Source organism: Theropithecus gelada, chromosome 5 (genome assembly GCF_003255815.1).
Source record: "Theropithecus gelada isolate Dixy chromosome 5, Tgel_1.0, whole genome shotgun sequence".
Taxonomy (NCBI): Eukaryota; Metazoa; Chordata; class Mammalia; order Primates; family Cercopithecidae; genus Theropithecus; species Theropithecus gelada.
In genome coordinates, this window is record NC_037672.1 from 100,544,343 (window position 1) to 100,568,085 (window position 23,743).

General features: G+C 38.7%; 1 protein-coding gene across 3 annotated transcripts in view; it reads right to left on the reverse strand.

Moving 5' to 3' along the window:
* Nucleotides 1-23,081, reverse strand: part of SLC9B2 (solute carrier family 9 member B2) — a 58,326-nt gene extending 35,245 nt beyond the window's left edge. The window contains exons 1-4 of one of the 3 annotated variants that reach the window (XM_025384945.1): nucleotides 21,889-22,915; nucleotides 9,950-10,081; nucleotides 8,805-8,985; nucleotides 627-797 (exon numbers count right to left, since the gene is read on the reverse strand). In XM_025384945.1, the coding sequence (XP_025240730.1) occupies nucleotides 627-797; nucleotides 8,805-8,985; nucleotides 9,950-10,039 (442 nt within the window). In that variant the 5' untranslated portion in view covers nucleotides 10,040-10,081; nucleotides 21,889-22,915. Of the gene's footprint in view, nucleotides 1-626; nucleotides 798-8,804; nucleotides 8,986-9,949; nucleotides 10,082-21,888 lie in introns of all 3 variants that reach the window. The other 2 variants (XM_025384946.1, XM_025384947.1) reach the window with 2 other exon arrangements.
* Between the last annotated feature and the right edge of the window lie 662 nt (nucleotides 23,082-23,743).

The window sequence follows — 23,743 nt, forward strand, 5'->3', positions numbered from 1 at the left end:
TAGGAAGTCTTCAGGGTTGAGCACTGAATGCTTGTTTTTAATGTCAGTTATTTAATTTTAAGTGTGTATATATATACAGATATATATATACACACACAGACACAGACACAGACACACACACACACACACATATATATATATATTTATTTTTTTGAGACAAGGTCTCTTTCTGTTGCCCAGATTGGAGTGTAATGGTGCAATCATGGCAGCCTCGACCTCCTGGGTTCAATCAATCCTCCCACCTCAGCCTCCTGAGTAGCTGGGACTACAGGTGCACGTCACCATGCCCAGCTAATTTTTGTATTTTTTTTTGTAGAGACAGGGTTTCACCATGTTTGCCCTGGCTGGTCTCAAACTCCAAAGCTCAAGCAATCTGCCTATCTTGGCCTCCCAAAGTGCTGGGATTACAGGTGTGAGCCACAGCACCTGGGCCACGACAATTTAATTTTTTAAACTGCCATGTTTAACAACTGGATCACAGAACTCCTCAAAATTTAACAATTGGCTTTTGGCTCCAGCATGGCAAATACAGAAATATTTTATTCCTTTATTTCCCAAAGCTTTCCAAACTATTATTTTTAAAATATGGTTTACTCTGGAGAAAACAGGAAACATTTAGCACTTACCAAGAAGAGAAGGCAGTGGAGGCAATGTAGGTAACTTAATAAGTCCCAAAAGTTTACCTCCAATGATGGCACAATAGAATAGGATTATAATTCCAAATAGGTTTCCTCCAGGAAGACATTCACTGCCAGTAATTGACCAAACTACAGCCCACAGAAGAACAATGATGGTAACTGAAATAAACCAGGAATACTAGTTACTATCAATAAGTTGTCACATGGAGGTTTTGACAAAATCTAAAATAATTTGTAAAAATAAATACTAATGAAAATGCAAATATTTATAATCATGTTTAATCTGTAGAGTATCAGTAAGATGAACAACTGGGTAACTGCCAACATCTTAAGAAATCGCATATTAACAGTACTTTTGAATCTGCCTATGTGCCCCTCCCCATCCATCTCCCTTTATACTGCCAGAAGGAACCATTATTTTGACTTTTTTCACCATTCACTTTTTTCTCTATAATTTAAAAATATATATATTATTTAGTTCTATCTTGAATTAGACATTATTGTTTCTTTTTTTATAGTCAATATTTGTTTAGAATTACCTACAAAGGTACCTTTTCTGAAATCATCATTCATTATGGCATCTCAAACTTTTCTTTTTTTTTTTTTTTTTTTTTTGAAACAGGGTCTCCCACTGTAGCCCAGGCTGGAGTGCAGTGGTACAATCATGGCTCACTACAGCCTCAACCTCCCAGGCTCAAGCGATCCTCCTGCCACAACCTCTCACATAGTTGGGACTACAGGTGTGTGCCACCATGCCTGGCTAATTTCTTTAAATTTTTTTAGTGGAGACAGGGTTTCATCATTTTACCCAGGCTGGTCTTGAAGTCTTGAGCTCAAGTGATCCTCCTGTCTCAGCCTCCCAAAGTGCTGGGATTACTGGTGTGAACCATCTCATCTAGCCTCAAATTTTTCATCTGGGACAATTATCCTGCTGCCTAAAGTATTTCCTTTAGGAAAAGAATTTCTATAAGAATGTGAAATAGGCCAGGCATGGTGGTTTATGCCTGTCCCATCACTTTAGGAGGTCAAGGCAGGAGGATTGCTCGAGCTCCAAGTTCAAAACCAGCCTGAGCAACATAGTGAGACCTCGTCTCTACTAAAGTATAAAAATTAGCTGGGTATGGTGGTGGGCATCTGTAATCTCAGCTACTTGGGAAGCTGAGGCAGGAGGATCCCTTGAGCCCAGTTCGAGGATGCAGTGAGCTACGATTGCACCACAGCACTCCAGCCTGCGTTACACGGCGATACCCTGCGTAAAAAAAAAAAAAAAAAAAAAAAAGAAAAGAAATGTTTCCTTGTTTGAAAACTTGTGTTTTACAAAACTGTGCACTAAAAATTGAAAAGTTTATGGGAAAACGAGAGTTGGGGCAGACCACTCAAAACTGGTGACCAAAGCACTAAGAAAAACCAAAACAATCCTAATAAGAGTCTTAGCACAGATGAATCTACACACTGACATTTGTGTCTGACACAGGCGGTCTGTGATGGAAATTCTTGAGGGTATTTTCTTTAAGCAGAGCAGTTCCATTGAAATCTGATCCATATTTTAGCCCTCTGCCTCAATACAATAAATTTCAACAAAAGGAAAAGCGTAGGCAGCTTCTTTACCTCAGCTTATACTCTCAGCCACTTCATCCACATGTGTTCTATTAGATAACTTAATGTTGTAGAATGTTTCAGTCCTTGAAGCCCCTAAACCAGCTACTAATTGAATGAAAAGTCAGCACTTCCACAGAGGTTTCATCGTTTAAAAGGTCCTCATGCAGGGAAGGCTTTATCTTTAATTGTGAGAAAGCATATATTTGGTCTTTTTCTCCCCCAGTTCACTTTGCCTTCACTTGCTATTGCTTGACGATACAAAATATTAATGGGCCAGGAAAAATTATACACAAAACTGCAAATTCCATACACTCTAACACAATTCTCCTATTTACCATTGCATATGAACTAATTCATGATAGAGAAACACTCTGTATCACAGCATGCTGTATTTCTCAGGAGGATCTGTTGTAGTAAATTCTTAGTTTCCTTGTCTGGAATTATCTTTATTCTCATTCTTAAAAGATAGTTTTTCTAGGTATACCTCAGTTTTATGTTAAATTCTAGGTTGAGTGTTATTGTCTCTCCGTTCTTTGAAAATACTATTCCTTGGTTTTCCAGTTTTGAAGAACCTAATTTCAGCTTTTTAAAGGAATTCTTTTTCCTTGTTTTTAACATCTTCACTTTTTCTTTTGTTTGCCTTTCAGTATGATGTGTTTAGGTGGGACTTCCTTTTGTTTTGCTTAAGATTCATGCTTTTTAAAAAAATCAGTTCTGGAAAATTCTTAGCCTTTATTTCTTCAAAGATTTCCTCTTCCCCATTCTCCTTTTCCATGTTGCTAACCCTAGTTTTCATATTTTTCATCTTTGTATGTACTGCATTCTAGATAATCTCTTCAGATTTATTCACCCGCTCACCATTTTTTTCACTTAATCTGTTGCCTAATTTGTCCATTGAGTTTTTATTTTCAATTCCTATCCTATACCTTTCATTCCTAGAAGTTTAAGTTGGTTCTTCCTTAAATCTATTCATTTTTTAAATAGTTACTTGTTTTGTACTCATGTTTTCTAATTTTTAACTTATTTATATATATAAATGTGTTATATTCTATTTTCTGATAATGCACATTTTTGAAATCTGTTTTTTTGTTTCCTTTCGCGTGTTGCGTTTTTTTTTTTTTTTTGTTGTTGTTGTTTTTAGTTTTTTGCCATAGTGAGCTCTCCCTTGGAACTTTTAAACGTTTTAGTTTGTCTTTTGCAACAGTGAGCTCTCCCTTGGAACTGTGTCCAACTTTGTTGAAGCCTTAGGCTGAATGAGTTTTCCCAGATGGGAAATGAATTTACTTCCACCATGTCCTTAAAATCCATCCCGACACCATCTGAAAATGTTTGAAAATAGATACATTTTCAAATTGAATTTTTTCTGTGAAATTGGAGACAAATCAGGATGAAGTTAAACATTTTTATTGGAGACTCCACACTTGCCCCAGCCAGCAACCACAGTTGAGACAGGTTTAGTCACAGGCCCCATCTGCAGAACAGGTTTACCTCAAATTTGGCATTACACTGGGTTTCCACTTTATGTGGGTGAAGGAGAATGCTTTTTCCTGTTAGACTTCTCTCAACCTGGGCAGGCACTAGCTTAGCCTCCTGTGCTCTCAGTGCTCTCAAAATCCATCGCAAGTTCCCTGAGGTTTGGTAGAAACCTCCAGGGTTGGGGCCACCTTGAGGGCTTATTGACCTCTGTTACTTACACTTTGGTTTTGGTGTCTGATGATTCCCTGTTTTCTTGACAGATCATTTCAAAAGACTTAAAATATTTTTTCAGATGCTTTCCTTGGTTTGTGACAAGATTGTTCATTGAGTCTTATCTACCATACTGACTGAATTCAATGTCCCTTTTTCTAAACCCTCACAGGATTGTTACAGATTTTCTAGGCTTATGATACTACTGCAGTGGAATACCTAAGGGACTTTTGGTATTTCCCAATTAGCTACAAGGGTTGACATTTCTATGTGATATCAGAAGTAGAATGGGAAAGCAGGATTTGCCAGCTATTATACTAAATTCTACTTTGTCATAGCATAAACTCAAGCTAACATTAAATTCAGCAAGGTAGAATTAAATGTTTTCTCTTTTCAGCTGGGTGCCTGTAATCCCAGCACTTTGGGAGGCCCAGGCAGGCGATCACGAGGTCAGGAGTTCAAGACCAGCCTGACTAACATGGTGAAACCCTGTCTCTACTAAATACAAAAATTAGCTGGGCATGGTAGCACGTGCCTGTAATCCCAGCTACTCAGGAGGCTGAGGAAAGAGAATCACTTGAACCCAGGAGGCAGAGCTTGCAGTGAGCTGAGATCGAGCCATTGCACTCCAGCCTGGGCGACAGAGCGAGACTCCATCTCAAAAAACAAACAAACAAACAAACAAAAAAGAGTTTTCTCTTTTCTACTTCAAGACTATTAAAAAAATCTCTAACTCTCTTTCCCTGTGCCTTACCTGAAATACAGTTGTAAATACATAGCAAATGGTATGTCTATAAGGTTTCTCTAAATCATGTTTAAATCAGTTAACAATTTACTTCTCATTTATGATTATGGAAAACCACAAATTTTCACATGTAAGATTTACCTTTTTTATTTTATTTTTTTGAGACAGTTTCACTCTTGTCACCCAGGCTGCAGTGCAATGGCATGGGCTCACTGCAACCTCCACCTCCTTGGTTCAAGTGAGTCTCCTGTCTCAGCCTCCCAAGTAGCTGGAATTACAGGCACCCGCCACCATGCCCGGCTAATTTTTTGTATTTTTAGTAGAGATGAGGTTTCACTATGTTGGCCAGGCTGGTCTTGAACTCCTGACCTCGTGATCTGCCTGCCTTGGCCTCCCAAAGTACTGGGATTACAGGAGTGAGCCACCGCGCCCAGTCTACTTTTTAAGAATACTGATATATACTGCATAGGCACAGGAAAGAATATAGGACAAAAGTTGTCTTGTAAACTTCTGGAACAGAAAAACAGAAAAATAAGCGATGAGATGTTTATCTACCATGAACCTCATTTTTCAGGCTGCTTTATGAACAATTACATATTTTTAAAAAATGAGTCCCAAAATTATTCATTTTTACTCTTTCCTTATGTCGGTCCATATCTGTTTCATTGCAAATGTTTTAACTATAAATAGGCCACATTTTGAATAATAAAAGTTTAAAAAAATAATAGAACAGAAAAGGTATTCAATTATCTGTTTTCTTATCAGCTAGTGTATATTTTTGGATTCTGGTTTTCTGTACATGTTCTAAGTTTGAGATTTTCTTCTATGCTTAGTTAAGTAATCTCACTTGGTTTCATTAAAAACACATCTAGAGCCTAAAGTATAAAATATTATGCTTGGCTTTCATTGTCCCAGATGATAATGGTAAACATGTCTTTCAGAGCCCACAAAGTATAACTATGGAATTGAGTCTCATTTTTCAGTAAACATATGTGGGCATCCATATATTTACTTCAGTGATGCTATTATTCCTCAACACAATTTTTTTGAAATTGTCTTTAAATTTGCCTTAAAAGGCAAATTTAGTAAGACATAAAACTATGAAACTATTAGAAAAAAACATAAGAAAAAAGCTCCATGACACTGGTTTGAGGAATAACTTTTTGGATATGACTCCAAAAATATAGGCAACAAAAGCAAAAACAGACAAACCAGATTACACCAAACTAAAAAGCTTCTGCACAGCAAACAATCCACAGAGTGAAGAGACAACCTACAGCCTGGAAGAGAACAGTTGCAAACTATGTACTTTGCAAGGAGTTAATGTCCAAAATATAAAAGGAACTCAAAAAACTCAATAGCAGGAAAACAAATAATCCAATTTAAAATGGGCAAAGGACCTGAATTTTTCAAAAGAAGACATACAAATGGCCAACAGGTATAGGAAAAAATGTTCAACATTTCACTTCATGCCTGTCAGGATGGCTATTATCAAAAAGATAAAAGATAACAAGGGGTTGGCAAGGATGTAGAGAAAAGGTAACTCTGTGCACCGTTGGTAGGAATGTAAATTAATACCACCATTATGGAAAGTGGTATGGAGAGTCCTCAAAAAAGTAAAAATAGTACCACCATATGATCTGGCAATCCCATTACTAGGTATGTATCCAAAGGAAATGAAATCAGTATGTTGAAGAGATGTCTGCACTCCCAAGTTTACTGCAGTACTATTTACAACAGCCAAGATATGGAATCAACCTAAGTGTCCAACAGTGAATGACTGGATAAAGAAAATATGGTGTATATACACAATGACATGTTTTTCAGTCATAAAAAAGAATGAAATCCTGTCATTTGCAACAATGTGGATGAACCTGGAGGATATTATGCTAAGTGAAATAAGCCAGGCACCGAAAGACAATTACTACACATTCTCACTCATATGTAGAATCTAAAAAAGTTGTGTTCTTATGGAAGTAGTAAATAGAACAGTGATTACCAGGGACTGGGGAGCGGAGGAGCTTGGGTTTCTGGGGAGAGAGTGGTCAACAAGTACAAAGTGATAATTAGATAGGAAGAGTAGTTTGTTCTGTACCACAGCAACGTGACTATAGTCAGGAATAAGGTATTGTATACCTCAAAACAGAAGATTTTCTATGTTCTCACCATGAAGAAATGATAAATGCTTCAGGTGGTAAATATGCTAATTAGCTAGATTTGATCATTATACAATATATAAATGTATTGAAACATCATATTGTACCCCACAAATATGTACAAATATGTGTCAAAAACAAAAATAAATAAATAATGCTGATGAATGGATGTTTATGCTTTTGAACAATTCTTTTTATATTTTGATGTTAAAATTATCTTTATCTTTTGAAAATATGATTTACAAAAGTGAAAAATTGTGGATAGATTCCAGGCATTTAAAAGTTGGCAGGTTAAAACTAGTTTTGCCAGGTGCAGTGGTATATATCTGTAACAAGCTACTTGGGAAGCTGAGGTGGGAGGATCCCTTGAGCCTGGGAGTTCAAGACCAGCCTGGGCACCATAACAAGATCATGTCTCCAGGAAAAAAAGGCTGGGTGGGGGAGGTGAAAGTGGCAGGAAGGCTATGACCAATGCCTTGACATGTAATTTTCTCTAGACTTTAAATCTGAAGATCCATGAAAAAAAAAATGTATACACACATGCACATATAACTCAAGTATACTGAGTGATATATATTGGGCTATTGGTCATAGGACACAACATTTCAGTTAGACAGGAGGAACAAGGTTAAGAGGTTTATTGTACAACATGAAGACTATAGTTAATAACATATTGTATTCTTGAAAAATGTTAAGAGTGAATGTACTGTGTTTCACCACAAAAAATGATAGCTATGTGAGGTAATGCATATGTTAATTAGCTAAAATTAGTAATTCTACTATGTATGCATACTTCAAAACATCACGTTGCGGCCGGGCGCGGTGGCTCACGCCTGTAATCCCAGCACTTTGGGAGGCCGAGGCGGGCGGATCACGAGGTCAGGAGATCGAGACCATCCTGGCTAACACGGTGAAACCCCGTCTCTACTAAAAATGCAAAAAAATTAGCCGGGCGAGGCGGCGGGCGCCTGTAGTCCCAGCTACTCGGGAGGCTGAGGCAGGAGAATGGCGTGCACCCGGGAGGCGGAGCTTGCAGTGAGCCGAGATCGCGCCACTGCACTCCAGCCTGGGCAACTAAGCGAGACTCTGTCTCAAAAAAAACAAAAAAAAACAAAAAAAAAAACATCACGTTGCACAAAGCAAATACTTACAATTTTATCTATCAATGTAAAAAATAAATTTTAACTCTCAATGAAAGAATATTGTCTTCTTAAAAAAAAACTAATTTGCCTTTATAGATAATTTTCAAATCTCTTCTTTTTTCTACTATATCACATATCCACCAGCATACACAGCACAGACACACATAAGCACACAATTCATTTCTGAAGAAAAATAGGGCATAAATGAATCTGAACTTCCATATATTTGTCAAATTGATAGCAGAATAACCTTTGGCTTCCTCCAAAGACCAAATCCGTTCCTAAAAGACAAATATATTACAACCCTAAAAATTTGCAAAATAGTGCTGAGATAAACTCCCAAAGAAAAATCCTCCAAATGTCTTATGTAACAGCAGCTCTACTAAAATAAGCTGAATTGTAAACCAATATTCTTACTTATAACGTAACAGGATTCATTTGGAAGTATCAATGGGGCTGTGTTTGCTAAAATATTACTTGCATTACTTAACAGTAATAACAACCAACATTTATGTAGTGTTTTAGATAGTCCTAAAGTAATCCTGTGAAATTACTCAGATACAGTAAAGGAAAAGGTCGTTGATCTGTGTTCCTTCCCCTTCCCACAATGGTGGTGACCACAGTGATCCTGAAAGCCAAGGTGAAGACAGTGGAGCCCTGTTAGTCTAGGTCCTTCCCTTCAGTGTGTGGGACAGAGCCACCCATGTGTGTGAATTGTTCGCCAACTAGTTTTTATGCGTGGGAGAAGTGAACTTTTTGTCTTTTCAACCATATTATTTAGGAATCTGTCATTATAACAACTTCATCTTTTGCCCTCTATTTCTGAATTCATCCTTACCATTTGTTATGACCCTGTCCAGTAAACCATGCGGAGGGCAAGCCAGCATTTGTCTCAGCCTTTGTATGTGATTTGCTTCAGTTGGTGTTTCTTGTAGCTTTTTTTCACTGCTTTTCAAAAGGATACTTCCTTCTGTTGGTTCATTTGCATCTATACCTTTGAGGTTCATAACTGTCTCCTCCTGTATTTAAAGTAATTTTAAAAATCCTTAAAACTGTATATATTTTACACATTTTTATAGGTACTGCATCATCACCTTACAAATCCAATTTATGACTAGACTCAAGTATAACACTTTGTAGGAAAAACACACAGCTTTATTACTAGCTAATCAGCTTGAAACAAGAATTATGCTAGGAGTATTTAGCACAGTCACTATTTTTAGTACAGGTTGAGTATCACTAATCTGGAAATCTAAAATCTGAAATGCTCCAAAATCTGAAACTTTTTGAGTGCTGACATGACACACAAGTGAAAAATTCCACACCTAAACTCACATGACAAGTAACAATCAAATGCAACTTTGTTTCATGTACAAAATTATTTAAAATATTGTATAAAATTACCTTCAGATTACCTGTATAAGGTGTATATGAAACATAAATACATTTCCTGTTTAGACTGGGGTTCCATCTGCAAGATATCTCATTAGGTGCATGCAAATATTAAAAAAAAAAAAAGAAATCCAAGACACTTATGGTCCCAAGCATTTCAGATAAGGGATACTCAACCTGTATTATAAATGTCTGGGTCACATAACATTTTATTACGTTTTGTAATACTGGGTTTTAAAATAAGCATATTTAAGATAAAATTCAGGGCAATAATTGGCACATATACCAAAGTAGTTTAGAAAAAGATAACTATCTGTAATGAAAACCACTTCACATTCATTAATCTACTTGAATTTAAGCAATAAAAAGAAAGGAAGAAACCAAAACCATTCTAGAGATTAGGTCAGAGACACAAAGCATTCCACAGGCTCTCCATTTTTCTAGCCACAGGTAGGGTCAACTGACAATGATGTTAGCTGGGAAAACTGGTAGTCACACCTGCCATGCACTGTGTGAGTTTGGGGATAGGAGAATTGGTAAATGAGTGGTAGAATATGAAGGAAATAGAATTCTGTCACAGCTTTGATTTACCTGTGTTTCTTGATGCATGGAGGGCATGTGATTCATTCCTGTGGATGGTTCTGAATCTTCACACGTAATTCTTTTATCTTCATCCCCCATTATTTATAATTAAGAAAATGACAGAGGGAAGAGGAACGAGATCTGTTTTGAAAGAGTATAGATATAGAGCAGTAATTTGAAACTCTTTTGATTTCAAAGACTTCAGATTGTAGTTATTTTTCCCTAAGAATTCTGAATGGCTAAGCTATTTGAAATTAGACTATTCTTAATTTTCAATGGCGGTTTTTTTTTTTTTTTTTTTTTTTTGCTTGATTCTCGTATATTATCATCATTCTTATCTACCTTTTTACTTCTCTTGAAAAAGCCTTTGTTGACCAATCACATTTTTATGATTTCTCTCCCACATTGTTTTTTGAGTTATACTTAAAAACATTCCAAGCAATATCAGTGCTAAATTGTCCTCTATCATGGGCCAACTGGATGAAGCAGGAAGGCTCCAGGTAACTTTCCAATGTTGATATGAAGAATGAGTCACTAAAGGGAAATCTCCGGATTCCATCCTTTTCGGAGAATCTAGAGTCACTAACTCTTGCCTGGTTCTTATTTCTAAATTAAAGTTTAAAAATACACCACAATTGACTGAGTAGCCACAATGTCTTAGACACTACGAGAAGTGCTATGATAGTCACTTTTTAGTCATTGTGGGCAATTCAAAGATTACCAAAACACAGTGTTTGTTTTCCACTGACTTATCATATACCAGGAAAAATAAATTTATAACAAATAACTAAGAAAACCTGTAAGACTACCGATTGGCTCAATAAACACTCACTCCAACCCATTCTCCCTTGGCTTTCCATGCTATACAGGCTACAAGGCCAATACAGTACTCCAGTTCCTAGCCACTTTTGCAGGTAGAGGTGACCATGCATCACAGTTCTACATATGAGATTTAGGTGGGAGCTTTGGGGGAGGCCTTTAGAGGATAATACTTTGTACTCTTTGTCCTCTAACATTTCCCTTTCTCCTTCCTAGAATGTAGATACAGTGGCTAGAAGGGCAGCAGACATCTTTCAAGCATGAGAATAAAAGCCCTCTACTTAGGATAGTAGATAAGTAAGATAGAAGCTGGTTCCTTGACGACATCTTCCAGTTGCTCCATCAGCCTTGGACTGCCAAGCATTGGGGTAATTGTTTAAACCACTATTAATCAAGTTTTTTCTTCTTTTTTAACTAGTAAGGAAACTTACTCCTAATGCAATAAGTACAATGAGTATCTTGATAGAGGTACACACTACAAACTTGTGGTAGAATCAAAGAGAAAATTATGTAAGAGAAGGGAAAATCTAATTCAACACATATCAAAGTGCCTAATGTGTTCCAGGCACTATGCTAGACATAAAGACAAGGATGAATTAGACAGGACCCCTCCCTCAAGGAATCATTTTCTCTGTTCAACAAAGTGCCAAGAAATTTGCATTTAAAATTTCAAAGAACATCATAATCTTTCTACCACCACCACCATTTTTCCTAATTACAAAACACAATGGTAACCAGAGTGCCATCTCAAAAAAACCTTTAGTTTACTTTTTATTATATATAATTTATAATATGCTTATATGATGTATATGTATATATGTTAGTATATATACTTTTTTAAATTAAAAAACTTATTTCAAAATGTAGACTGAGAACATAAAAGAAAGTCACTTGACCAGAAAATGTTAGACTCAGAGAACACTTGTCTTAAAGGCATGGAGGCAAGAAAGCCAGTGGTGTGTGAGGGGAAACTGCTGGAGCCTGTGGCAGGAGGCTAAGAGTAACGGGAGATCAGGTTTAAGAGTTAGGATATCAGATCTCCAACCACAGCATCCAGCCCTTACCTTCTGAAGTGAATGACCCCAAATATGGTAACTGACAAGATGGGCTGGGTTCGGATTTGGATAAGCCTGAGTCTAAAGTCCATCTCCCTCATATAGCAAATTGCTTAACCTCTTTGTGATTAATTCCTTATTTATGAAAAGGAGACAAGAATAGTTCTAACTATGCACAGTTGGCATTCAATAGTGTTGGCTATTGCTAACCACGCATATTCCTTCTTCCTGATTATCATAAGAAGAATCTTTAAGAATTGTTTTGTTTTCCCTATTAAGCAAGACAAAGTTAGCTCAATCTTGAAGAATTTACTACTTAATCCCATTGATTTTATTTGGTCATGATTTTTCATCTGTTTTTGAGGCCCACTTCTTGATGAGGTGGATGTAACATTCATTTCTTCACCTTTCTCAGTAGGAGAATTACATAGAAATTCTTTGGCAGTATCACTAGAATCATCTCTTTCATCAAATTCTCAAAATCACCCAGTTCTGCCACTTACAAAAACTATTTTTAAATAGTCACGAATTAGAAATTATTATTTTTAGTAGACACAAACTATTGGTTAAAATGAAGCCTTTGTGAACAAATTTTATTAATGTTATCACGGGGTCCTTTTAAACATAAACAATCACAACTTGGTATGTTATAACATCTGTGGGATTTATATAATTTTACATCCCAAAAAACTTCCCTATTCTCCAATACTCTCAACCACAAATGCCAAAATACTTATACATGATCAGAAACTACTGCAGAAATAAAGGATAAAATGAAATACCAGTCTTTTAATAAGCCCAGTAAGAGATCTTACAACTAGTCAGCTGTATTTGTTTGCTCTCTGCTGTGTTTCCAATTCTAAAAGACCATTTAAAACGCATGTCTCACTTCAGGAACCCACTTAAATTCAGGAGAATTTCAAAAATGTTAGCTTTACTTAAAGTGACCATGTTCATGGTATTTATTATTCATAGTCATTGGGTCTTGAAATTACAAAAATGACCCTTGAAGGGCCATAAAAAATGTCATGAAACTCTTATTAGAAAATTTATTCTCTTTACTCATAGAAAGGTTCTTAAGGACTCACTCAGAGCCCATTAACCCTTATTTTGTTTTGTTTGTTTGTTTGATTTTTGAGAGGAAGTCTCCCTCTGTCGCCCAGGCTAGAGTGCAGTGGCATGATCTTGACCCACTGCAACCTCCACCTCCTGGGTTCAAGAGACTCTCCTGCCTCAGCCTTCTGAGGAGCTGGGATTACAGGTGCCTGCCACCTCGCCTGGCTAATTTTTTTGTATTTTTAGTAGAGATGGGGTTTTGCCATGTCAGCCAGGCTGGTCTCCAAGTCCTGACTTCAGGTGATCCACCCCCCTAGGCCTCCCAAAATGCTGAGATTACAGGCGTGAGCCACCATGCCCGGCCCTTATTTTGAAAACAATTCTAATGACTTTGCTCCTTTGTTTTTCAAACCCTCAGAAGATTAGGTGTTAAATATTAAAATTCAGGAAGAGATTGCTGTGATAGAGGCAAATTGAGAGCAGCATTAGTGACTGATGACAGTGAAAGAGATGAAAAAGACAGCAATCTAAGAGTCATGAAATGTGGGGATACATATCTTTCCACAAGGGATATTTATAGTGTTGGCCTGCCAAGCACCTTTCCCATCACTTTTCTTGGTAACAGCACACAAATTTTCTTTTGTGAACTCCACACCTCCTCTATTCTCCATCCATGTGGTCATGTGAGATTGTCATTCTGACTTCCCCAACCCACATGCTCCACCAGTGATCCAGGGATGAGGATCATTGACAGCCCTGGTCAATAAGGGAACTCCTTCCTCTGGTTACATTGATGGTTTCAGGCATGAGGACTGACACATACCTCACCAAAGAGAGTCAGCTTTGGGTATTCACTGGAACCTTTGGGAAAGAGCTCTCTCTTGGTGTTGCTAAACCTAGACTTGCTAATGAAAACACTTGTGACACCCAAGAAAGCTCTCCAAAGAATGAAATGACCACAGAGCAAAGAAGATTCTCAATATGGAAAAGGAGGAAAACTCCAAATTAATCACCACATTGTTGGTACATCCAGAAGCAGCTACTTTTGAGTTAGATGAGCCAATAAATTCCTTTCATTAAGACAGTTTGATTTGGGTTTCTGTCACTTGCCACCAAATGAATCCTCAGTAAGAACCTTCATACCTGAATTGGCCCTGAAAGATCTCCTGTATAATAAATAATGTTTGGAAAAGTGATTCTCATACCTGTAGTCCCAGCACTTTAGGGGGCCAAGTCAAGTGGATCACCTGGGGTCAGGAGTTTGAGACCAGCCTAGCCAATGGTGAAACCCCATCTCTACTAAAAATACAAAAATTAGCTAGGCATGGTGGCAGCCACCTGTAATCCCAGCTACTTGAGGCAGGAGAATCTCTTGAACCTGGGAGATCGTGCCACTACACTCCAGCCCAAGTGATAGAGTGAGGCTCTGTACCCCTCTAAAAATAAAAAGAAAAAATTATGTTAGTATATTTTGTGTTTAAAAGGCACTAAAATAGATAGTACAATTTAGAGATTTTGTTTAAACAGAATGTTAAACTAAACAAAAATTTGGTATTTAATAAAATAGGTGTCAGTTATCCAGAAAATTAATTTAAGTGAAATGCTTTGTTTTTCAAAACAGTGCTGGTAAAATGAAATATTGTATGTAGTGAATCTTACTTTCTCATTATATTCATGGAAGTCTTTTAAAAACCCAACATTAAACTACTTCTTAGGTACCAGAGAAGGTTCAAGAGAACTGTTAAAAATTTATCTGAGACACTGGGTGTCTGTGATTGAAAAATTAAAAAGTAGGAGAAATATACAGAAACTAGATGGTTTCTAAGTAACTAAGAATCACAGATTAATGGAATAATAATAGCTGGGAAGCCCTTTAGAACCGAACTAGGCCTACCTCTTTAATATTTAAATGAGAAAATTAAAGTTTAGAGAAGCTAAATAGTTTTTCTCAACGCAGCCAACATCGGCCTCATAATAAAACTATAAAAGTTTGTATAATGAGATAGTTCTTTAATTTATATCTTTGACTTCATGTCATTTCTACCAAGTCACTGCATTGCATTTTTTAGTTTCTGCTATAATTCGTTTAAAATCCTACTCATATATGCCTGTATACACCTGTAAGTTTGAAAACACATGCTGAAAGTAAATGCAAATATTTTTATTTTCTACCTTGCATCATCTTCAGCTTTACACTTTCCCATTTTTACAAATGTTATAGTTTATTATAAGCAAAAGAGTTATTAATCCATTTAGACTGTACAACGTTGGTGGCATGACACATTTTGTTTACATATTTTGAATTATTGGTGCCAGTGTGGTGGCTCATGCCTATAATCACAGTACTTTGGGAGGTCAAAGTAAAAGGCTCTCTTGAATTGAGTTCAGGATGAGTCTGGGCAACATAGCAAAACACTGTCTCCACAAAAAAATTAGAAATTAGCAGGGAATAGTGGTCTGTGCCTGTAGCCCTAGCTACTTGTGAGGCTTAGATGGGAGGACTGCTTTAGCCCTGGAGGTTGAGGCTGCAGTGAGTCATAACTGTACCACTGCACTCAGCCTGGGCAACAGAATGAGACCCTGTCTCACAAAAAGAAAAATAAATGAAGTATTCATCAATAGACTAAAAGATAACTTGCCATTTAGGCATGTTTTAAGATTCTAAGAATTAAGGAGCTTTTCTTTTTAAAAAATTCCAGTTCAACTGAGATGCTCTGAGAGACTTTTGTATATCAGAAAAGTATATTGAGAACTAGGAAGGCAAGGTATCTTTTAGATAAGGGGTCCACAACCCCAGGGCCATGGACTGGTATCATGTGGTCTGTCAGGAACTGGTCCACACAGCAGGAAGTGAGCAGCCGGCAGGTGAGCCAGCAAAGCTTCCTCTGTATGTACAGCCGCTCCCCATCACTAGCATTACTGCCTGAGCTTCGCCTCCTGTCAGATCAGAAGCAGCATTAGATTCTCACAGGTGTGTGAACCCTATCGTGAGCTGCGCATGTGAGGCATCTAGGTTGCACACTCCTTATGAGAATCTCATGCCTGATGATCTGTTACTGTCTTCCATCACCAACAGATGGGACCATCTAGTTGCAGGAAAACAAGCTCAGGGCTCCCACTGATTCTATATTATGGTGAGTTATAAAATTATTTCATTATATATTATAATGTAATAATAACAGAAATAAAGTGCACAATAAATATAATGCACTTGATATCCTCCCGAAGCCATCCCCACCTTCCTGGGTCCAAGGAAAAATTGTCTTCCATGAAACTGGTCCCTGGTGCCAAAATGGTTGAAAACTGCCGTTTTAGATAAACACTAAAAGTGCCTGTATGCAGAAACAAAAGATTTTTTCTGCTTCTGAATGAAATGAAGATATTGCATTATTTAAACTGATAAATAACCTGTAAATTATATTAGAAAAAACTTGATCTGTTTCAAATGGCAAAATTTTATAGATCTTAGAAATTCAGTAAATAACATGAATTTAGTCAAGGTTCTATGGCTCAAATACAGAATCCAACAGAAGAGTGAGGTCTGGCTTAAGCAAAGGGACTCAGGTGTTACGACTATCGTGACTGCCCACTTGCTCATCGGCTAGTAGGTGAGGTGTTTTCTAAAAATACATGCGAAGGCTGCAGGCCATTCATGCCTTTCTCTAGCATACCCAATATTCAGAGTTTCCTACGGGACTGATTCCCATATTTAGAGACTCTCTTGGCTTAATTTGAACTTTATCTTCTAGTATCAGGGTCATATGCCACCAAAATCATAGAGATATGAAGTTGAAATAAAGTTTTCTTGGCTGGGCATGGTGGCTCACGCCTGTAATCCCAGCACTTTGGGAGGCTGAGGTGGGCAGATCCCCTGAGGTCAGGAGTTCAAGACCAGCCTGGCCAACATGGTAAAACCCGATATCTACTAAACAAATACAAAAATTAGCTGGGCATGGTGGCGGGCACCTGTAATCCCAGCTGTAAGCTGAGGCAGGAGAATCGTTTGAACCTGGGAGGCGGAGGTTGCAGTGAGCCGAGATCAGGCCACTGCACTCCAGCCTGGGTGACAGAGCAAGACTCTGAATAAAAAATAAAAAATAAAAAATAAAGTTTTCTTAATCTTTTCTCCTCACTTGAAAGAAAACTGTCCTTAAGAGATCAAGAATGCAAGCAGTTTGATATATGTACCTGTTATGGAATAAACAGAAAAAAAAATCCTTTCACAGCGTTGCCTTTGGGAAGGGAAATGGAGGAGGAGTGGCTGGACTTTCATTTTTATTTTCTACATTATTAAGACTTAATAGGATTTTCTTATATAATTTTAAATACTTTTTTTTTTTTTGAGATGGATTCTCGCTTTGTCACCCAGGCTGGAGTGCAGTGGCATGATCTTGGCTCACTTCAACCTCCGCCTCCTGGGTTCAGGTGATTCTCCTGCCTTGGCCTCCCAAGTAGCTGGGACTAGAGGCATGCGCCACCATACCTGGCTAATTTTATATTTTTGTTAGAGATGGGGTTTCACTATGTTGGCCAGAATGGTCTCAAACTCCTGACCTTAGCCTCCTAAAGTGCTGAGATTAGAGATGTGAGTCACCCTGCCCGGCCCAAATTTTAAATACATTTAAAAATAATCTACGCAATTCCCAAAGCTTTAGAGAAAGGAAAATGATATCACATTTCTTGGTAATATTTTTCATAGATACAGTCTGGTGTTTTGATTTGAGGTAACTTAATTCCACATGCCACAATTTAAAATCATTTTTTGTAGTTGTGATTTTCAAAGATGAGTAACTGCCTAGAATCATCAATAGCAGTGGTTTTCAAAATTTTCAAGTTTGGTTTTCATGTGTTTTTTTTTTTTTGAGACAGTTTCACTGTTTTGCCCAGGCTGGAGTGCAGTGGCAAGATCTCAGCTCACTGCAACCTCTGCCTTCTGGTTTCAAGCTATTCTCCTGCCTCAGCCTCCCGAGTAGCTGGAATTACAGGTGCTGGCCACGATGCCCAGCTAATTTTTCTATTTTTAGTAGAGACGGGGTTTCACCATGTTGGCCAGACTGGTCTCGAATTCCTGACCTCATGATCTGCTGGGATTACAGGCATAAGCCACCGCACCCGGCCCTGGTCTTTATATCTTTATGTCAAATATCTTCCATCAAATGAAACCTAATCCTTAAATCCTACAAATGGAATGAATAAGGCGGTGCTGCAGGAGCCCTGTCTACTCACCCCTGTTCCTTCTGGCAAGTGAAGCATACTTTGGAAACCATTTTTGTAAATATGTTTTCACATAGAGAGATATTTGTCAAATGTTCTCTTTTTCAAATTATCTTACTAATCTAAATGTTTACAAGTACTTTCTGTAATATTCCAGAAGAAATAAAGAAACTATCAACTTGCAAATGTCCATAGGCTCTCAGTCAAGTAAAATAGACTTACTGCTATCATTTCAGTTACCGCTAAAAAATATGGATAAAGACTTTTTATTCTTGCTATTTGCCACCTGTGATTTGGATAGGCTGACATTTAAAGGGGTAATCTTATGGAATATTTACATATATTGCTTGCTATGGTTTGAATGCTTGTGTTCCTCCAAAATTCAAATTTTGGAATGTAACTGCCAAGGTGATGGTATTAAGAGGGAGGTACTTTGGGGAAGTGATTAAGTCACCAGCACTCAACCCTCATGAATGGAACTAGTGCTCTTATAAAAGAGGTCAAAGGGAGCAGCCTAGTCCCTTTGGCTCTTTCCCTTCCACCAGACTAATGCATAACACAGCATTAGTCTCTTCCTCCATGTGAAGAACACATGGCAAGAAGGCACCATCTTACAAGCAGAGATCAAGTCCGTATCAGACATCAAATCTAATAGGCACTTGGATCTTGGACTTCCCAGCCTCCAGAACTATGAGAAATAAATTTCGATTATTTAGTTTGTGGTATTTTGTTATAGTAACAAAAATGGACTAAGACATTGCCAGAGTACTCTGGGTTGTATTCATGCCTTTGAAAGTGCATCACTGTGATTGTTCAATACTCTGTAATGATCGTAATAACAATAATCTCCTACCTTTGTGTTCATCCATTCGTGTGTTGAACGTATAGGTTCTTAGTCTCATATAGTATTTCTATATAGAACATACAGAAACATTCCAGTTTCTGTATTTGCTGAACAACACTGATCTAATGCTCATTTTCCAAAAGGAGCCCTACCCAGCAACGAGGAATTCAGATCAGGCTCAGAGTAGGGCTTAACATTTTCTTAGACAATTAATTGCTAAAATGACTAACAACATTTCCCTGGATGAGAACTACCTTATCTGAAAGACTTAGGTGTATCAAATACATGGAGCCAAGTTACCACAGGAAAACAACCGTTATTTTATTTGGTTAATTGATTTAGTAATTCCATTGACTCATGAAGCAAAACACTACAAATTACCCCTACATAAGAAGGGACCCAATACTTGCTTTCATTCTTTCTATTCTCTCCCCTCATCAAAGTGAAATAGATTTAGTAAAAGTTTAAAATATTATTTATAGGTCCACTAAAATCAGAATCTACAGAGACTGAATCTACCCCAAGTGGGACAGACATGACTTACTGCCTGTCTAAATGCCAAGTATGCAGGTATACCAGCAGGTCCCTTCCCCAGCCCTAGGGATAAGTCACGATTGGTGTAAATCAATCTCTGTAACACCATTCCTCTTTGCCACTTATTGGCTAAGGACTGAGCATGATTCATTTCTTGCCATTGGAATTTGTAGGCAAGATTATTGGGGCATATTACATAAGATTTTCCTTCTTAATAAAGACAGAGAGAGAGGAGGAAAATCCTCTCCTCTTTTTGTCTTTAAATGACCAGGTGAAGAGGCAAGGGAAGTTGGGATTGTGGATGGGTTTCTTGGGACAATTCTAGCAGCCATCATTCACCCATGAAGAAAAGTCAAGATTAGCTGAAGACAGAAAGCAACCTAGAGCCCTGATATTATTGAGCTACTGAACAAACCCTGGACCCACCTACCTTCAAACATCTTCGTGTATGAGAACAGTAAATCTGTATTTTTGAAGGGAGTTTTGGCTGGATATCCTGTTACTTGCAGCCAAAAGCATCCTAACCAATATAACAGGTGATTTTGTTGCAGAACCATCCCTGAGAAGCCCTGATGAACGCGGTGATGAGGAACCTCTGTCTTATAAACTTTAGCTTCTATCTCTCTAGCTTCTTGATACAGTGCAAAATCATCATAGACAATGAATAATCAGACTACTGCCTTTGTATTGAAATTTCTCAAAAATGTCCAGAAAATAACATTTTAGAACGTTAAAAATTAGTGCCAAGGTTTTCACTGCCATTCTTTTAGTCAAGAGAAATTATTTGGATTGTAAGATTATGTATTTCCCCTCCTCTACCCTGAAGTTAAATTATAATATTTGAATACTGAATGAAGAAAACTTGGACTTATAAACATTTAGTTGTTTTCCAAATTTCCTCTCATGAAACAAAACAACAGCAATAAAATATCACTACTACTGCTGCCGGGAGTTTCATTTCTGCTTTTTCTACTTGAAAAAATTCAAAATCTAACTCAAATGTCACCTTCTCAGTATTTCCTAACTCCAACATTGACAAACTGTCTCCCTCGTTCTCCTCTCTGAAGATTCATTCATTCATTCAACAAACAAGAGCTATTAAGCTCTTGTTATGTCCTAGTCCTTGAGCTGAGGATTCAGAAGTGAACAGTCTTAAATAGTTCCTATATTCAGATCTTGCAATCTCGTTAGAGGATGATAAATGATTCCTAAGCAATCAATGAACTATGGTTAAGTTTCAATTTTAGACACATGAGAAACAACCCCATCTCTTAATAAGTTTCATATCCTTTTCTTTTCTTCTTCTTTTTTTTTTTTTTTTTTTTGTGACAGAGTCTTGCTCTGTCACCCAGGCTGGAGTGCAGTGGCACAATCTTGGCTCACTGCAACCTCTGCCTTCTGGGTTCAAGCGATTCTCCTGCCTCAGCCTCCGGAATAGCTGGGATTATGGGCATGCACCACAATGCCCAGCTAATTTTTACATTTTTAGTAGAGATGGGGTTTCACCATGGTGGCTAGGCTGGTCTCAAATGCCTGACCTCGGGTGACATGCCCACCTCGGCCTCCCAAAGCCGTAACAAGTTTCTATGGTGTGCTAGGCACAAGAGTAACAAAGATGACCAAGATGCAGTCTGCCCTTTAAGGGAGGGTCAGAGACTGATGCGTATTTACCAAAATCGTTTACTCTTCTGCCTGGGTCCATAGTACATTTCCAGTCTCCCTTGCAGGTCAGTGTGGCACGTGACTGAAGTCTGGTCAATGGGATGTGGGCATAAATAGTATGTGATTTCCAGTCCTCACCCATAAGAAACAATCCTCATGCAATCCTCTAATAGCTTTTCTTTTTCTGTCCGTTGCCTGGAAACTAAGGACTCCAAGGTCTTAGGGGATGGCAAAGCCATAATATAAAAGGAGTTTTCGTTCCTGAATAATTGAGTAGAAGGCCATGGAAACTAAGGACTCCACGGTCTTAGGGGATGCAAAGTCATAATATAAAAGGAGTTTGGGTTCCTGAATAATTGAGTAGAAGGCCAACAGCTGAACACGTGAATGGACTTGACATGAACGAGAAATAAGCCTGAACTATGTTTAGTTACTGAGATTTTGTACTTTATCTCTTACAGCAGCTACTGCTGTCTTAAGGTTATATTCTTCAGTCAACAGCATTTGATGATTCTTAGCACCTCGAGGATGCTAACCCAGTCCACAAAGGCAACATCCTCTGGTTAATCTGAGAACTGAAATAAAAGCAAGCAAGAAAAACCCACGCCAACACCTGACAACAGTAAACAGGCACGCGCGCGTCACCAGGTGTATAAACAGAAAAAGCTGGGCCCTCGCTCCCGTCTCCGGCCCAGCAGGCCTACAGGGTCCCCGCCGCGGACGCAGGGTTTATTTTTACCCTTAGTGTCTCTGGGGCCTCTCACCTGGCAGTCTCCGGCGGAGTCGACCAGGCTCCGTCTGAACGATTAGAAAGGAGCCGCTGGGGAGGCAGCGGAGCCTGGTCTAGCCACCCCGCTCTGGGGTTCCCGGTTCGCGCATCGTCCCAAGCAGAGCCGGGAGACTGCGGCGACTGCAGATAACCGGCCTCAGGGCGCGGCACCGCGTGTAGGCAGCCCCGCCTTTCGCACATACCCGCGGGGCGACTCCGCGCCGGGAGGTCCGACCCGTCGGCTCCCATACAGGCTCTGGAGTAAGCGTGGGCTGGTCCGGGGCCCGCAGCTGCAGCCCCGTGTGCCTTCCGCCGGGTTTCGGGTCGGGCGGCGCGGGTGCAGAGCCGCGTGCGATGCCAGAGGCGCGTGGCTTCCCCCGGAAAGGTGGTGCCAGGCCGACCACGTACCGGCCCACGTCCCGGGGCCTCAAGCGGCACCGCGCGGCCTTTCAGCTGCTTATCCTCACTGGGTGGGTCCTCAAGCTTCTGCGGCCAGGACCAGCGAGCTCCCGGGGAAGCTACCCGGAAAGCTTACCCAGAGAGCTCAGACTCAGGCGCCGAGTCTTCCCGGAGATGACGAGACCCCGCGCGAGGAGCACAGCGCAGGCTCCTCGGGACTCCGCGGCGCAGGCCGGGCAGCCCATTGCTTGTTTTATCGTTCCCGAAACCAACCTCTAAGTTGTTTATCAGTCCTCCACCTTTTAGCTGTACTTCTTAGAAGTGTCTTCTCAGCTGCGGTGGGAAGATAGGATTCTTTCTTAAAGTGACCAATTAAATGGCGGGATAAAAGACTTGCTCTGCCCCCCCCCTTTATCGCTTAACACCTGCCCTTCTTGCTGTATTTTAGATTTTTAACGCTTCTATCAGCAGTGTGATTCTATTTCATTTAATTCTCATTTCATGTTTGTGTCTTCCTTTTCTCTGTATTTCCTCTTCTGTGTGTGAAGACGCGCGCACCCCTTACCTGTTTTTCACTCCTGTAAGCAAGTGCCAATCTTAATCACCGCTTTTCAAGCAAGGGAGATTATCCTCAAATTTCTCCACCAGACAGAAACCATTCATTCTTGTCTCTCAGGTCCTCTTTTGTGATGAACCTATTGGATAGGTTCCATCCAATACCCTTCTTTAGATCATCTGAAATGATTATTTTCCTAAACTGAACTCTTCCTCTCCTAAAGCTTGCAAAAATTTCTAGTGACATTCAGTTTCCTCTTACCACAGGAATGACATACATTTTTCCTTTTAGTCATATGTACTTCATTAATATATCACCTGATTTGATTAATATGACTTTGAAGAAGATTGAATTTTTTGGCTAGATTTTACTTCGTTTTTATGGCTGATAGTGTTTATAAAAATGTTTTATAGTTTATGGTCAGCTCTGAGAAAGACTAACTCAGGTCATTTGTTAATGTTGGAGCTCATTTTGTAGAATTTATTGTGCATTTATTTAAAATTCATTTGTTCATATCTATACATATATTATACATGTATACCTGCTCACAGCGTAAAGTATATCATGACACACTTATAAGAGTCAGTGTTCTGTGAATTCACTGGAGAAGTTACAGCATTTTGATTATGATACACGAAAAGAAACCGAAGTCATTTAGCTTAACTCCTTAATTTCATAAACCAGAAAACTAAAATCCAAGATAGATTGGGTGACTTGGTCTAGATCACAAATCAAAGTTATCCATAATTCAGTAGTGTAATGCCTGGTCCAAAACCTCATAGATAATCTTATAATCAATGAACTCTTTCAGAATGCTAGTCAAAATGTCCTTTTGTGTGAATTTTAATGTACCTTCATCAACTGAATGATATTCTTCCCCATACATAAAGTGTTA